The 17,173-nt window shown below is 42.1% G+C and overlaps 1 protein-coding gene across 1 annotated transcript in view; it reads left to right on the top strand.

The window, feature by feature from the left end:
- The window catches only part of Ryr2 (ryanodine receptor 2), a 533,102-nt gene that overhangs the window by 341,513 nt on the left and 174,416 nt on the right, over nt 1-17,173 (top strand). Inside the window, exons 27-32 of the mRNA XM_060372656.1 lie at nt 2,818-3,026; nt 4,483-4,657; nt 12,337-12,545; nt 13,729-14,075; nt 15,149-15,263; nt 16,938-17,098. Of these exons, the coding sequence (XP_060228639.1) occupies nt 2,818-3,026; nt 4,483-4,657; nt 12,337-12,545; nt 13,729-14,075; nt 15,149-15,263; nt 16,938-17,098 (1,216 nt within the window). The remainder of the gene's footprint in view (nt 1-2,817; nt 3,027-4,482; nt 4,658-12,336; nt 12,546-13,728; nt 14,076-15,148; nt 15,264-16,937; nt 17,099-17,173) is intronic.

Here is a 17,173-nt window from a genome sequence, read left to right as displayed (position 1 = left end):
AATCAGAGAGGTCCAGGTTCTGCACAACACCCTGTGTCAGAAAATGGGCACATCACATCTACATGTGAGTACATGCAAACCCACAGGAAAACAGCTCTCTGTCTTTCTGAAGTCACAGGAGCCGTGATCAGCGAGGCAGCGGTTGTGTTATGCTGCCATAGGAGGTGAGATCATGTTTCCCGTGTTTGCTTACACCCTCGAGCCTAACAACATGCCTCCCTCCTAGCAGAGCCTCAGTGGCACCTTACAGAAAGTAGGTGCAAAAGGTCAACTCACCCGTTAGAGGTATCACTGAGGGGAGACACTGTCTTCTGAATTAAATACTGAACACATCAAAACATCAGCAATTAGAGATCACAGTGAGACATTGTCATAACAGAGGTTGCTATGTGTGTGGCATTATTGCTCATGGAAAAACCTGAGGAATAGTTCTAACCTTGGGCGAAATATAGAGCACAGGCCAGGAGACAACATTCGTGGATGATAGGAGAATAATTAATGCAAAAATGGAATGATGGGGACAATTAATGAATGATGAGGCGCAGAACAGATTTTATATGAAAGAGGTTTATTAGATGGAGATGGAGAGAGAGAAAGAGAGAAGGGAGAGCGAGACATGAGGGGGGAAAGAGGGGAGATGCCCGACAGAGAAAGGCGGGAGGGCCAAGAGGGCAAGAGGGGGAGCAAGAGGCAAGAGAGAAGAGGCCAAGAGGAGGGACCACAGGGCGGGCTGGTCCCTTTAAGGAGGAAGGTAACCATGCCTTCCAGGTGTGGCCACCTGGCAGGCGACACACGACGTCATAGGTTGCTAGGCAACCCAGAAGCCGGTTCCTAAATACTTACATGGAATATATTGAAACCCTGGCTACTAAATGTGGACTTACTTGAGGAGGGAGTACCAGCCCCAGGAAGTTGTCAACCAGGAGCTGGCTGTGCCATCCCAGCTTACCATAGAAATATAACTATGGTAACACAGAGAGGGGACAGATTGGAGGATGCTGGCAGGTGGAGAGACTGGTTGGGAAAAACTGTGATTTTTTTTTTTTTCCTAAGGTGGAGATTAAAAGGTGTGAATGATTTTCTGGTATAAGACCAAATCATTCTGGTGATTCCTTAGATATGGCTAAAAGCATTAGTTTGTGGCCTGAGGGGTAGTCCATGGGTAAAGCCATCTGCTGGGCAATCCTGAGGACAGCAGCTCAGCCCCTGGAGCCCATGTAAAGGTAGAAGGAGGGACTAGAACTCACAAAGCTGCCTTCCGCCATCCCCATGTGCAATGTGGCACATGATACCCCCCGCACTAGCAACAGGAAATAAGGATTTTTTTTTTAAATCTTTATTTTTCTGTTGTGGCTTACATTTGATCAAGTTAGAAGCAGAACAGGTTGCAAAAAAAATGAGCCCGACTCTGTGTAATTGGTTATAGCTGTAATTTATTCCCCATTTTCGGAGAAGGCTCGCGTATTATGAACGAAACTCGCATCGGTATTTGAGTTGTGCTACCTTAGAAGTATTGTTCTCCATGATGTACCGAAATGTCTGAAAGTGGAATGTGATCTTATTCATTACAAGGTTTTCATCGAGATTTGAATGACTTTATTAGATGTAATACTAGGAAGTTGAAAGAGTGGCTGCTTCGGTACCAATTATTTTTAAAGTCTGATGTACGTACACCTGGCACATTCTGGGTACTGTGTAAGACTTTCAGAAACTAAAGCTGCCTTCTGTGCTGCCGAGTGTAATTGGTCATTTTCATACGTAGCTGGGTTCTCACTGCCCTCTAGTGGTTGATAGCCTCTAAACCTGTAGCCTGTTGAGAAAACTGAACATTAGATCTTATCTGATCCTTCCTTGAGCTTGTCTGGTCAGTCAGCATGTGCCCATTCTGTCTCAGCGTTGAGTTCCGGGGAACACAGTCTTTGATCATGTCCATTTTCCATGTCTCTTAATCTGAGTCCCAATAGCTTTATTTATGTGCAGGAGAAAGGTACCTGCTAAAGGGTTCATTTTTTTAATGTCACGTTATTCTATTTTTTATTTCAATATAAACATTACTTGTCAAACTTGCGCAAGTTAGAGCTACCTACTGAGTGTCCACGGAATCAAGCAGAGCCTGTGGCTTTTCTACTTGTAAAGGAGTTCTGGGTCTTTGATAGGGTTGTGACTCCTTGACCTTGCTAGTCCCAGGAAGGTGCAACCTCCTCCAAAGGAAGCTGAGGATGCTATCCTGTTAGTCCAGTCCCTACAATAGGATTCCAGGATAGGTCGTAAATTTTTCTCCCAGAAAGAAGTTCTTCTCCTGGCTGCCCCCAGAACTTTTTCTTCTCCTAGGAGGAGATAAGGATATCCTCATTTCCTGCGATCTATTGTTTGAATAGTGTGGTAGCCAAAGGGAGGGGCACAAGACAGTTATATGTCTCCCCCTTTTTTTCAGAACAGTTTATTATACAATTGATACAGTTAACGTATTTTTCCCACCTACGACTTCAAGTTCATGTGGTCTTACCTTCCATTTCTAGTCCTAAACCCAGGACTTGATGGCTTTCTTTCTCCCAAAGATAGCTGCATTCTGAAAGGGGCAGTAGCCCACCTGTGTAGTCATTCACAGAGTTCCTTCCCAACTTTCCCAGGAAGCCCTGCCTGCTTTCTTCTGTGCTGGATGGTTCTACCTGACAGAGTTGAGGGTGGGTGGTGAAGCAGGAGAGCGTGTGGAGCGGAATAGTCAACCTCCCCGTGGCTTTTATGGCTGAGTTTAGATCAAGCCCTTCTCTTCTCTTAACTTCCCACTCGATGATCTCCAGTCTCTTCACCCCACAGCTGCAAGAGCCGAGGTGTGCAGTGGCACTGGGGAGAGGTTCCGTATCTTCAGGGCAGAGAAGACCTATGCGGTGAAGGCCGGGCGCTGGTACTTTGAATTTGAGGCTGTCACTGCTGGAGACATGCGGGTGGGCTGGAGCAGGCCAGGCTGCCAACCGGACCTGGAACTGGGTTCTGATGAACGTGCCTTTGCTTTTGATGGCTTTAAGGTGAGTAGCTTTGATGAAACATGGCCTGTCTCTGCTTGCACGTGTGGATGCTGGAACCCCCGGGCTCCTTGCTAGGCTCACAGCAGACCTTGGACATGTCCTTGTAGCTACCTCAGGACTCTTTCCCTGTCCTTCAGATTCGCTGAGATTTACAAAAAGGCTGTCACAGAGACAAGTCTTCCTTGTCTGTTGGAAGTGGTGAAGAAGCCAGTGTTGTTGTGCATACATTAATCCCAGCACCAAGGAAGCTGAGGCAGGAGGGTTACAAGCTCAGGTCCAACCTGGGCTTCATATAGGAAGACCTTATCTAGACAAACTAACAAACATGCAAGGCAGCTTTGGTTTCATTCTTGTGGTGACCAGACATGGTGAACCAGAGGAAGAAATTGCCTTCAGAAATTGAAGTTCCATTCTCTCTGCACCCAACAGACCAAAGACAAGGAAAGATGATCAATCTGGGGGAGTCAGGTGGGGTAAGGAGACAATAGAGGTGCTAGGGGAATTTTGAATTGTAATGCCTTTTGATTCATAATTTAGCTTGAAATTGAAAAGCAATCTGTTACATTGAGAATAATTTGTATCAGTACTTTACACAAGTGCACTAACATTATATACAATTCACAATGGAGGTTGGACTTCCAAATAAATTTAAAGGATTCATGTGACAAAATAACTCATATGACTAATTTTGTACCTATAAATTATTGTACCCCAAGCTCATGTTTATTGAAACTCTTTTTCAAAGTGTATTTATACTAGATATTTTGCTTTGTATATAAATGGGCTGGTTTCCACGTTTGGTTTGGGGCTTGTTATTTTCACAGATATCTTCAGAGTATTTTTAGGTGTGATCTGAAGCTTTGCTGATGTTAGAAAGAAACCGAGATGTTTCTAGAGTTCCATTTTTGTTTCAGTAGCATCAACAGTGGTCCTAAGAAGAGGGATTTTATTTGGAGAGGCAAACATGATCTTTTCTGTACTTTTCTTTCTTTCTTTCTTTCTTTCTTTCTTTCTTTCTTTCTTTCTTTCTTTCTTTCTTTCTCTCTCTCTCTCTCTTATCTCTCTCTCTCTCTCTCTCTCTCTCTCTCTCTCTCTCTCTCTCCTTCCTTCCTTCCTTTTTTATTTCTTATGGTTGGCACCCAGCTTGACTCTCAGTTCTTAATTGTTTGTACGAGCGGGAGTGAACAAAAAAACCTATATCATGGGAAGCATTCACTGTAGTTTGCAAAAGTGAATTCTAAAAGCCATAGTACATATGGTTATATCAAATCTCAAAAGCATGAAATAGCACCTGGTTTGTTCATAATCCCTCACCCTGTGTTCACATTAAGGATTTAGACTCCTCAGACAATTCCTCTATTGAAGAATGGCCCCAGACTAGTAGTTCTGACCAAGATTATCCTACTGCTGCTCATCTGTCTGACTCTGTGACAAGGAACTCTTCTACCTTCCGCAGGCCCAGAGGTGGCACCAGGGCAATGAACACTATGGGCGCTCTTGGCAAGCAGGTGATGTCGTGGGCTGCATGGTTGATATGAATGAACACACCATGATGTTCACACTGAATGGCGAGATCCTGCTGGATGACTCAGGCTCTGAGCTGGCCTTCAAGGACTTTGATGTTGGTGATGGTAAGAGCCATGGTGTTCTCCTGTCATTCGTGTTTGTAGTACAATGAAGCTGTTTGTTCTCTTGGTTCATGATTGGGTCTGGTGGTGGTTTTAGGGTAAGTGGGCGGCTGTAAATTGCTGGGTGTCATGTGGCTGATCTGATCAGACATCCTAGAGATTATCCCAGCAGAAACGACATCCATCCTACTTAGGTAGAGTTTTGATGAGGTGGAGACATCTATGCATAAAACAAAGCAACTGGTGGCCACTCAGATGGCATCCCACAGCATTAACTTTTCACTCAGGGTGTCACTGGTTTATCGGTGGCTTAGAGCGTTTTCTTGTTCATTAACTTCACAAATAAGGAATTAGAATCTGACATGGTTTAGGCCCCCTTTCTTTCAGAGTCTGGGGTGACAAAGACAACTAAAGCCAGGTCTTATTTTCATGTAGATTGCAGTTTTTCAGGGAGGCTGACACTTTTAATTTAATGACACTTCCATTCAGTTGGTAGATTCTACCATCAGGAAATCAATGTGGAGGTTTTGCAAAACATTAAAAACAGAAATACCATGTGAACCAGACCTATATTGCTTTGGGGATCTGCCAGAGAATTCTTTGTCTTACCACAGAGATGATTGCTCAGACGTGTTCATTGCTTCTCTATTCACAATACCTAGGAAATGGAATCAGCCTACATGTCCATCAATTGATGAATGGATAGTGAAAATATGGCATATATGTACAAGGAAATTTTATACAGATGTTAAAGAAAATGAGTTCTGGACGAAAATGGGTAGAACTGAAAATTCACCCAGACACAGAAAGACAAATAACACTTGTTCTTTCTCATATGTGGGCCCTGGTTTTTAATGTTTGTATGTGTGCATACATGTGAACAAGACTCTAATATATATATTATATATATATATCATATATATATATGATTTGAAACTAGAAAAGGAACTGTGAGAAGGGGAAAAAGAGGTTTTGAGGGTCATAAAACACATGAGACATGAAACACAAAAGGAGCATACAGGGCCTGGAAGGGCACAGGGCTGGGCAGGAGGATGTGTGCTGCAATGAAACCTAATTCAGTATTCATACTAATTAGTGCACAGCTCATGACATCCTCTTAATTGCTAGGCCCCAGAAAGTGATTTTATACGTTGGTTGTTATCTGACCAGGATAAATGGGATTCATTTTAAGTAACATATAGGGAAACTGTCACAAATTATCAGCACACTCTCGACACAAGGGAGCGTTAGTGTTCCTTTTCTTTTAACCCCCAAATTCAAATTTATATGAAATAAAATTTGGCCCATTTAGTTGTATATGTGGATACCTATCTGCATTTCAGGAAGGTTAAAAAATGAGGTATTTGCTAATCCTTAGGAAATGCTTATAGTCTTTTCTAGCTTCCTTTGGTGCCAGCCCCAGCATGGTTTTTTTGTTTGTTTGTTTTGTTTTAATTTTTTCTTTTTAATTTTATTTTTTATTTTTTTTAATATTAGTTACATTTTGTTAACTTTGTATCCCTGCTGTATCCCATTACCTCTTTCTCTCCCAATTTCTCCCTCCCTCCCTCCCTCATCTCCTCCCTGCCCCTTTCCAAGTCCACTGAGACAGGAAAACCTCTTTCTGCTTTTGGGATACCTCACTCAGGATGATCGTTTCTAGGTCCCACCATCTGCCTGCAAATTTCATGATTTCCTCGTTTTTAATTGCTGAGTAGTATTCCATTGTGTAAAGTACCACAATTTCTGTATTCATTCCTCAACTGAGGGACATCTGGGTTGTTTCCAGGTTCTAGCTATTACGAATAAAGCTGCTACGAACATGGTTGAGCAAATGTCCTTATTGTGTACTTGAACCTCTTTTGGATATATGCCTAGGAGTGGTATGGCTGGATCCTGAGGAAGCGTTATTCCTAATTGTCTGAGATAGTGCCAGATTGATTTCCAAAGTGGTTGTACAAGTTTGCATTCCCACCAGCAGTGGAGGAGGGTTCCCCTTTCTCCACAACCTCTCCAGCGTGTGTTGTCACTTGAGTTTTTGATTTTAGCCATTCTGTTAGGTGTCAGGTGAAATCTCAGGGTTGTTTTGACAGCATTAGGTTTTTATGGCTATGTTTTATCTCACATCACAGAGACTGCTAGCTTCTAGGCTGTACTTGTGTGCTCATTACACAGGCTGTGTTTTGGTGCCAGAGGCTCACAGCAGAGAAAGTAAAATCTTGTCAAAGCCATCTGTCTTATACCACAAGACACAACTTCAGAAACACTCTACCCAGTAGGGTATCAAAGCTGATGTTGAGACTCATAGCCAAACTTTGGGCAGAGTGCAGGGAATCTTATGAAAGAAGTGGGAGATACAAAGACCTGGAGTACCGAAAGGAGAGCAACAGAATCAAAAAATCTGGGCACAGGGATCTTTTCTGAGACTGATACTCCAACCAAAGACCATTCATGGAGATAACTTAGAACTCCTATATAGACTTAGCCTATGGCAGCTCAGTGTCCAAGTGGGTTCCATATTAATGGGAACAGGGACTGTCTCTGACATGAGTTTAGTGTCTAGCTCTTTGATCACCTCCCCCTGAGGGGGGAGGCAGCCTTACCAGGCCACAGAGGAAGACAATGCAGCCACTCCTGATGAGACCTGATAGGCGAGGGTCAGATGGAAGGGGAGGAAGACCTCCCCTATCAGTGGACTTGGAGAGGCGCATGGGAGGAGATGAGGGAACACATTTACAAATAGGGTGGGCGTGGCTCAGACTGATATAATCAGTTGAGCTCATTTGCATTAATTATGCTAAGACCCATTGCCTGAAAGACTTTCTTCAGAAATACATCACCAGGCTCCATTACTGGTACATTGTCAGTTAAGGTAACTGACTATAAGATAACAAATATAAAGGACAGGAAAGTGGGACCAACATTTACAGATGTTGGGTGTGTATGAAGCTTTATGGAAATCTGTTTTGTTGTGTTGGGATATTATTCCCTTGAGACAGGGTATCTCACTGAGCTGGAAGCTAGCTGGCAGCCAGCAAGTCTCAGGAATCGTTTTGTCTTTGTCTCTAATGCTCTGGCTTTATAGGTGGGTGTGTGTGACCAGGCCTGCCTACTTCCTCTGTGAACGATGGGATTTGAATTAAGTTCCTCATGCTGCTGCGGCTAGCACCCCTGGACACTGAGCCATCCTCCCAGCTCCACCCCTGTGACTTTCTTTTTTTTATGTATTTTGTTTTCATTGATAAGTGCCCTCAGTTAAGGGCTTTTTTGCATTTGTTCACAGATATACAACCAATGTGTAGATCATGAGCATTTACTAAATATTTGCAGGGACAAGTACTTGAAGTGAGAAGGTAACCAGGATCAGGGATTAGCAAACTAAGGGTTTTAGACCAAGTCCCTGACTATCTGCTTTTGCAAATAAAGTTTTATTTTACTGCTTTATAGCAATGCTAAGTTATTTGCATTTCGTCTATAAATAATTTTACATTAAAATTTATATTCTATCTACTAGTATAAATTCCATTGACCTACACTCACTTGTTGCTTTTGTAATTGATATAATTAAAATTATGTAAAAATGATCTAGAGAAATGACTCATTGGTTAAGAGTACTTAGTGCTCTCGAAGAAGACCTGAGTTCTCTTCCCAGCATCCACAGTAAGTGGCTCACAACCATCTGTACCTCTAGTACTGAGGGATCTGACATTCTCTTCTGGTCTCGGTGGGTACCTGGAAACATGGTGCACATGCTTCTATGCAGGCACACACATAAACTCATAATATTAAAAATTAAACATTTTATAAAATGATGTAAGAACCAAGAGAGATTTGACGTTTTCGTGTATTTACCTTCATAAAAAGTTGAAATGATGTTATGAAAAGAAATTTCTTTCCATCTTATTATGAACGCTATTTAAAGGCATCAACATTTTAAATGGAATTTAATTATTTTACCAACTCCTTGAGAAATGTTAACGCTAAAACAGTGTAAGAACTAGTACAGTCCGTCTTGTGTACTCTTCACCTAAAAAGATTGTATTTTTTTAACATGGCTATATTAGTTTTATTGCCCTTTCCTGTTTTATTTTATTTGGGTCTAAATCATGTGTGTGTGCACGTATGCAAATGTGTGTTTACACGTATGTATTTATGGTATCTGTGGAGACCAAAGATTGGCACTGGGTGTCTTCCACTATGGTTCACTGCCGTATCATTTGAGGCAGGATCTCTCACTGATCCCAGAGCTCCCTCACTTCTCTGACAGGTTGGCGGGTTAGCTCCAGAGTCTGTCTTCTTTTTGCTCCTACAGCTCTAGGCTCACAGACATGTCACACCTGGCTTCCTTATGTAAATGGAGACCATCTGAATTCAGATGTGTTAAAGGAAAATGCGGCTGAATCTCAGGGAATGTGTGCAGCAAACAAAGGGTCCGGAAGCAGAGCTGGAGTGAGTGGAACTAAGACTTAGATCTAAGTCAGCTGAGTGTCAGACTGTTTTCAACCCTCTCCAGGACTACTGCCCGCACGCTCTTAGATATTCACTGTTCTGGAGGTGCTACTGAATCCTCTTTCCCTTCCTTCCTCTGTTCCAAATACCTCATCCTTAGAAGGATGGTATAATGTCTGGCTAACCTTTCTTCACATCTTTCGGGCCCTCGGTAGATGGTGAGCAGTTTGGGGCTGGTATCTCTGCTATTCTTAGTTTGGGGCACATGGCAGCTGATACTTGTTAAGTAAAGAAACATGTAGTTGGAGGTTTCTTGATGAATATGAGCAGGATGTTCCACATATAGCTCCCTCTTGCTCAGGGAGATAAGCAGGGTTCCTGGTGCAGGGTTCTGGTACTGGTCTTAGCACACACAGCCCTGAGCGTTAGGCTTGAAGAACATGCATGCAAGCCGTTGTGTACATAGCTCCCCAGCACATTCATTCCTGGAAAGGATGTTGTCATGTACTGTATTAGTAAAGTGATGGGAACTGTCCCTTGTTTTCATAAAAGAATGCACATTGATTGGAAGAAATTTGTTGAGGACATAAGAAAAGAGACACCAAGTATTAAGTCTTTCTATTTTAAATCTTTTGGATAAACATTCTGGTGTTTTCCTGCCTGGAAACAGTGTTTGTTTTATGAAATGCATGTATGTGACTGTTTTCCTATGTACAAATAAACCTTTGAAGAATGAATTTTTAAAATCTAGATATTTATTCCATCTGAGAGGCATATACATTATTAAAGCAATGTAGAATTGTGACCTGAGATGTAGTGTTTTGTTCAATGTATAACTTTTTGTATGTATCACTGGTTAGCTTAATTTTCAAAAAATGTAAGTACCTTAAATGTACAACAAAAGTCAGAGAAGCCGAATTGACATCTGAAGGTCTACTGTGGAGATATTTGCAAGTCTCTAGTGTCTTATCAGCCCATAATTCTTCCATAAACACAGTGATCAGAAATAAATAGAGGCTTGGTGTCCAAGGAGCTGACTCTGCCTTACTGTCTCTTAAGTGGTGTCGGATGGAGAGTTCGCTTTCTAATCGGCACAAATGACTTTCAAGTGTCTTCCGTCTGTTCTATTTATCCTGTCCATCCCTTTGATTCCCTGAGGACCCTTATTTGTCACAACTTTCCTGACTGCTGGAGCATGGCCTGTCAGGCACAGCTGCAGCTGATTCAAAGTTAACCACAAACTGATCATTAACACTCCTCAGTGCTCAGCTGGATGTATCCTTTCCCCCATCCTTGGTGGTAGCACCATTGTATAACCGTTCCTTTATATTTATACAAATGGAAAACATTGGACATTATTATTTTAAATTTTATTTGTTTGTGTGTCTGTTTATTTTATTTTATTTTTTGAGACATGGTTTCTCTGTGTACCTGTCTTGGCTGTCCAACAACCCTCTTTGTAGTCCAGGGTGGCCTTGAAGTTACAGAAATTTCAAGATCTTCCTCTGCCTCCTGAGTGCTAAGATTAAAGGCATGTTGCCACCACACTGAGCTTAAATTTGTTTTTTTATATTTTTATGTGTATATGTGTTTATGTTTATGTGTGTGTGAGGAAAGAGTGTGCCAATGCTCCCAGAGGCTAGAAGAGGGCATTTGGGTTTCTGGAGCTGGAAATACAGGCATGTGACCGCATGAACTGGATTCAGGTATTCTGGTAGAGCAGTGCCAGCTCTTAACCCCTGAGTCATCTCTTCAGCACCTGGGGAATTATTGGCATGACCTTTACTGTCTCTTGGCACAGGGAATGGATTATCTAATATGGGGAAATCCTTGATGTGACTTTCATTGTCTTCTGATATCGAAGGATTATCTAATGCTTACACTGCTAGTACCTCCAACAAGTGAATCCGAGTGACAGAATTAGCAAAACATCGTTTTCTTGTGGGATCTACTTGGACCCTCTTGGCTGTACTCTACATACAACAGGCTTTGCTTGAGTGCTGGCTGCCCAACATTAACGTGAAACATTATGGAGAGAAATGAGGAGTATAAAGAATACTTTCCTCTTTGGAAGTGACAGCCCTCATTTGTTGTAAAAAAAAATAAATAATTATAATAGCATATAACATCTTCAACAGTTGATTCCAAGATCTCAAAGAAACAGCGGTATTAAGATAATTTGGTCTCTTGTCCATTAATAGAAAGATTAGCTGATTCTTCCTTTTACCAAATTAGCTTATCAAGTATTTTATTACTTTTGTCCCATTAGTCATTGCTATGTGTGTGACTATGTATGTTTTTGTGATTTTTATATGTGTTCATATAACTTTGGCATATTATATCTGTACATGCATATATATGACTATGTATAATATATAATATATACATATATGGATGTATAGTATAAGTACAGGTATGCTTTATCATACAAATTTATATTTATTTTTTGCCTGCCTAGTCTTTAACTCCTGGGAGGAAAAAAAAAACTCTTCAAATATCAGAGTAGCTATAAACAGTTTAAAATTTTTGTTTATTCTCATTGTATGTGTGTATGCCTGCATGTATGTCAGTGTACCACATGTACCTGTTGCTCAAGGAGTCCAGAATCAGGTGCTGGATCCCCTAGAACTGAATCACAGATGGTTGTGATCTTCCCTGTGGGTGCTAGGCGCTGTACCCAGGCCCTCGTAAGAGCAGTACGTGCTCTTAACCTCTGAAGCATCTCTCCAGCCCTAGAAACCTTTTAAAATGTTTACCTACAGCCATTTTCTCCTTGATAACACAGATGAAAAAGCCAATAGCACTGACTGTGTGTGGTGTTTTGCCACATTGAGCCCTTTGGCTAGTTGAAGAGCAAAGCAAAGGGAGCCACACTCCCCTTGGTCCTCAGTCCTTCCTCACTTTCATTTGTGACACTGGGATGGGCACTTGTTGATTGTGGAGGCTGTGGGGAGGGGGTCCACATTAGAATGGACACTCCAAGGTTCCTGGAGGACCAAGTGTAGTTTATAGGTCAAGTAGAGGGATGGACGTCTTAAGAAGTCCGTAGTTGGCAAATCACAATGTCAGGACTTCTATTTTTCATAATCTCAGTAGCTTCTTCATTGCACTCTGTGCTCTTTGTAGGTTGATGGATTTCTCAAGGCTAGGACTTGGGAAGCAATCTGCTTCTTATGCCACGCTTAGAGAATCTCATATTAACTACTTAAGGTTGTTACTTGTTTTTCTTCCAGGATTCATCCCTGTGTGTAGTCTCGGGGTGGCGCAAGTAGGCAGGATGAACTTTGGAAAGGATGTCAGCACCTTGAAATATTTTACCATCTGTGGCTTACAAGAAGGTTATGAGCCATTTGCCGTTAATACAAATAGGGACATCACCATGTGGCTGAGCAAGCGGCTTCCTCAGTTCCTCCAGGTCCCATCAAACCATGAACACATCGAGGTTTGCCTTTCCTTTAATAATCAGACCTTTTTGTCACAACTAGAAGTAGATTATTTTTATGTATGAGAACTTGTATGTGGACAGTGATTGTTACATCACTAAAATGCCTGCTGGTATGTATTACATAGTAATGGGATCTAAGCAAAGGATTAACCTCTCCTCAGTCACTTTACCCAGTAGCTGGTTAGGCTGATAGAGGATGTAATTTTATGTAAGACAATGTTGGGATAGATCCTGATGTATACAGCTGTGACATGAACTATTCAGCCTGTCTTTAGAGTTAGGGCAGGACTTGATCATTATAGTTATCCTTAGGTATTCACAGGGGATTGGTTGTATGTTTCCCTTGGGTACCAGCATCTTCAGATCCCCTAGTTCCTCAAACAGAATGATAGTATTCCCACAGAATCCATACAAATCATCCTATGCAATGCCAGAAGCCTCTACATTACTTATAATATACAATACAACGTGAATGCTATATAAATACTTATATTATATTGCTAATGACAAGACACATTCAGCACAAATGTAGCTTTCCTCAAATATTTTGCATGGGCCTTCAAGTGAATCACGGACATGAAACCCGTGAGAAGACAGGTTTGACTGTGTAGCCATAACACAGTGCTCTAGCTTCATCATCTCCTACAAAATGCTGCTTGGGGTAGATCTTCAGAGACTGTCTACAGGAAACACATTGCTTGTTGTTAAGACAGGAAATTGACAGTGTTGATTAGAATGTGAATTACAATATCTTAGCTTTGTTTCTCATTGCAATAATAAAATTACCCTGACAAAAAGAACTTGGGGAAGAAAAGGTTTATCTTAGCTCACAGCTCCAGTTTTCAGGTGCCATGTTCCAATTCATCACAGAGGGAGAGTCCCAACAGTGGGAGTTTGAGGGAGTTGGTTATATCACACCCATAGTTAGGAAGAAAGAGCAATGGTCGCATGCATCCATTTGCTTACCTCACTTTCTCCACTCTTAGACAACCCAAGATTCCCAGTCTAAGAAATAGTGTCACCCCCAGCAGGCACATCTTCCCAACTCAATTCACCTGGTGAAGACCACTCATAGACACTCCCCGCCAGGCCAATATAATCTAGATAATTGTTTTTTTCTTAGTGATTCCACATTGTGTCAAGTTGACAGTTAAAACTAACTGGCTTCTTTGTCTGCTAGGTGACCAGAATAGATGGCACCATAGACAGTTCCCCGTGTCTGAAGGTCACTCAGAAGTCCTTTGGTTCTCAGAACAGCAACACTGACATCATGTTTTACCGCCTGAGCATGCCCATTGAGTGCGCCGAGGTCTTCTCCAGGACGGGAGGGCTCCCTGGTGCCGGCCTATACGGGCCCAAGAGTGACCTAGAGGACTACGATGTGGACTCTGACTTTGAGGTTCTGATGAAGACAGCTCACGGTCATCTGGTGCCTGACCGCATCGACAAGGACAAGGAAACCCCCAAGCCAGAGTTCAATAACCACAAAGATTATGCTCAGGAAAAACCCTCACGCCTAAAGCAAAGGTGATCGGCAGAGACGGGGTGATGGCTGGTCTGGGCTTGCAGTTCTGTTTGTGTTTACACACTTGTGTGTGGGCCCACTTGCATTTGAGTGTGTATGTGTGTGTGTGTGTTTAGGCCAGAGGTGGGTACCGGATTGATTACTCTTCTCACTATCACCCTTATTTGTGGAGGCAAGGCCTCTCAGGGAACCTGGAGCTTGCTAATTCTGCTAGGCTGGCTGTCCAGTGAGCTCCAGGAATCTACCTGTCTCTGCCTCTCCAGTTCTAAGACTCCAGGCATGTACTTCTGCACCTGGCTGTTTAAATAGGTGCTGATGACACGAACTGGGGTCCTCATGTTTGTATTGCAGTTTATCTACTGAGCCGCTGCTCCAGCCTTTGGCTTGGATGTTTTAAGACAGACCCTCACCCTATGTGCCAGGCTGGCCTGGAACTCATACTAATTTGTTTTAGCCTTCTATGTCCCCGCATTTCAGCTACAGCATGCTTTAAAGTAATATGGTTATCAAGTGGCCCAATCTGTAGAGATAATGATTTTTAGTATATTTTGGTTGCCATTCATCCATCCATCCATCCATCCATCTACCCATCCATCCACCCATCCACCCACCCATCCACCCACCCATCCACCCACCCATCCACCCACCCATCCACCCACCCACAGAAGATTTTTACAGAGGAACATAACACAACTTGTGTTTTTCTAGCTTGTAAGCACCCGAATGTCACCTCTTCAGAGTTATCTATATTTACGTCCTTGGTTGAGACTTAAAGAGCGTTCCCTCTTAATACAATTTTCTGTGGTCAGAGACAGAGATCAGTGTTTCTCAAATGCAGTCTTACTGCCGCTCTGTTTGGGCCATCTTTTATTATAGGGATTGGAGGGCCCTGAGCAATTCTCTTCACATATGCCTTCTAGATGTCAGAGGGCTTCCTTCCCCAAGCTGTGAGCACCATTGCTAGATGTTCCATGGAAAGAAAGCTGCCCCTTTGGAGACTCTTTGGCTAATGATGTCATGTGTGAAATGGGTGGAATGTGTTGCCGTTGCTTATTGCTCCTCTCACATGTTACAGATTCTTACTTAGAAGGACAAAGCCAGATTACAGCACAAGCCATTCTGCAAGACTCACGGAAGATGTCCTTGCTGATGACCGGGATGACTACGAGTACCTGATGCAGACCTCCACGGTATGTGTCAGAGGCACTTAATGTACTTTCCAAATGCTCTGCTTTGATACAGTGTTATTGGCAGGGTTCTTTCTGCTTATTTTTCTGTTTATTTTACTTTATGGTAGTCAGGTCTCCTATTGCCCAAGCTGGCTTTGAACTTGCTTTGTAGCTGAAGATGACTTTGAACTCCTGACCCTCCTGCCTCTGCTGCCTAAGTGCTAGGATTGTACCACACCCAGGTTATGTGGTGCTGGGGATGGGATCCAGGGTTTCCTGCAAGATAGATAAACACTCTACCAACTGTTCCCAGCTTTTTTTTTTTTTTTTTTGAGACAATATCTCCCTATGTAGTCAAACTGACCTTGAACGAATGATTATTTTTACCTCTGCCTTCGTAGTACAGGTATTACAGGCTGTGCCACCATAGCCCGCTGAATAACATTTTAAAAATAAGTATTTGCTTATATTTTTAGGCATATTTGGGGGGATAGAAATTTTGAAGCAAAGCTTGTATTGTAATATCTGTTAAGAAATGAGAATTATTTTAAGTGACGCTCCTTACAGCTATCACACAGACTTTGATATCCTGTTTCTTAATGAAATTTGATAATTTCACTGGACTTTTCAAAGTTGATAGAGTTTAGTTTGTCTCAACAAACTGTCGAGAGAAGGTCATTTATTATACTTTTCAGGGAGCCCAACTTTTGTTCTCTGCCATTTTAAATTTTCAGAACTATGTATCTAGAATGCCAAATTGGAGAAATTATAGTTGCATCTGTTGTAGAGTGCTTCTGTGTTTACATTTTTTTGTTTTCATTTTATGTGTATAAATGTTTGCCTGTATGTATGTGTGTGCATGATCTGCATGCAGCAACAAGGGACACACATCGGAAGAGGGGCATTGGGTCTCTTGGTACTGAGTTACAGGTGGTTGTAATCTACCACAAGTGCTGTGAACTGAACCCAAGACCTCTTCAAGACTGGCACATGCTCTTAACTGCTGAGCTGTCTTTCTAGCCCCTGAGGGCCTCTATGTTTGAGTTTGAAATTCATGCGTTAGAGTCAAACCAGTGACTTCAAATTTTGAAATGTTACTTATAAGAGAAAGGAGAATCCACACATATGCAGAGGCCCATGACCGAGTGAAACTCTGAAGTGTTCTCAGACATTTGAAGAATTGAAAATGTACATATATATCTATATATACACATACCTGTTTATATGTATTCCTATGTACATGTGCACACACATACCTAGGAGTGTATAAGCCTCTCATTATTTGTCATGTTGTCACAGATAATATTAATTTGTGTGTGTGTGTGTGTGTGTGTATGAGAGAGGAGGGAGAGACAGAGAAAGAGGCAGAGAGACAGAGAGACCAAGAGAGAGAGGAGAAGGCTGTGTGTATGCAGATGTCCTTGGAGTCCAGAAGAAGGCATGAAATCCCTCAGAGCTGCAGTGATGGACAGTTGTAAGCCATCCAATATGGGTTCTTGGTCCTCTGGAAGAGGAGAAAAATACTCAGAACCACTTAATCTTAATCCCTTTTGCCTCCTACTCCCTTTGTCTGTACCATTCTAATTCAGCCAAGTGGTCTTAAATAAAGAAGTGTACTCTTTGACAATCCAGAGGCTCAGATGTCACCCACATTTTGTTTTGTCTTGCTCTCACTTGGTTCCTCTGTCTCCACAGTACTATTACTCAGTAAGGATTTTTCCTGGACAAGAGCCTGCTAATGTCTGGGTGGGCTGGATTACATCTGACTTTCACCAGTACGACACAGGCTTCGATTTGGACAGAGTACGCACAGTGACTGTCACTCTAGGAGATGAAAAAGGAAAAGTGCATGAGAGGTTGGTTCTTACAGGGTTTTACACAGAATAATGTCTGGAAAAAAATATCAAGAGGCCCAGATATTCTTGTTTCTT

The sequence above is a fragment of the Meriones unguiculatus genome, chromosome 19 (genome assembly GCF_030254825.1).
Source record: "Meriones unguiculatus strain TT.TT164.6M chromosome 19, Bangor_MerUng_6.1, whole genome shotgun sequence".
Classification (NCBI taxonomy): domain Eukaryota; kingdom Metazoa; phylum Chordata; class Mammalia; order Rodentia; family Muridae; genus Meriones; species Meriones unguiculatus.
Note: the sequence above shows the minus strand (reverse complement) of the source record. Positions and strands in the feature narration are given on the sequence as shown.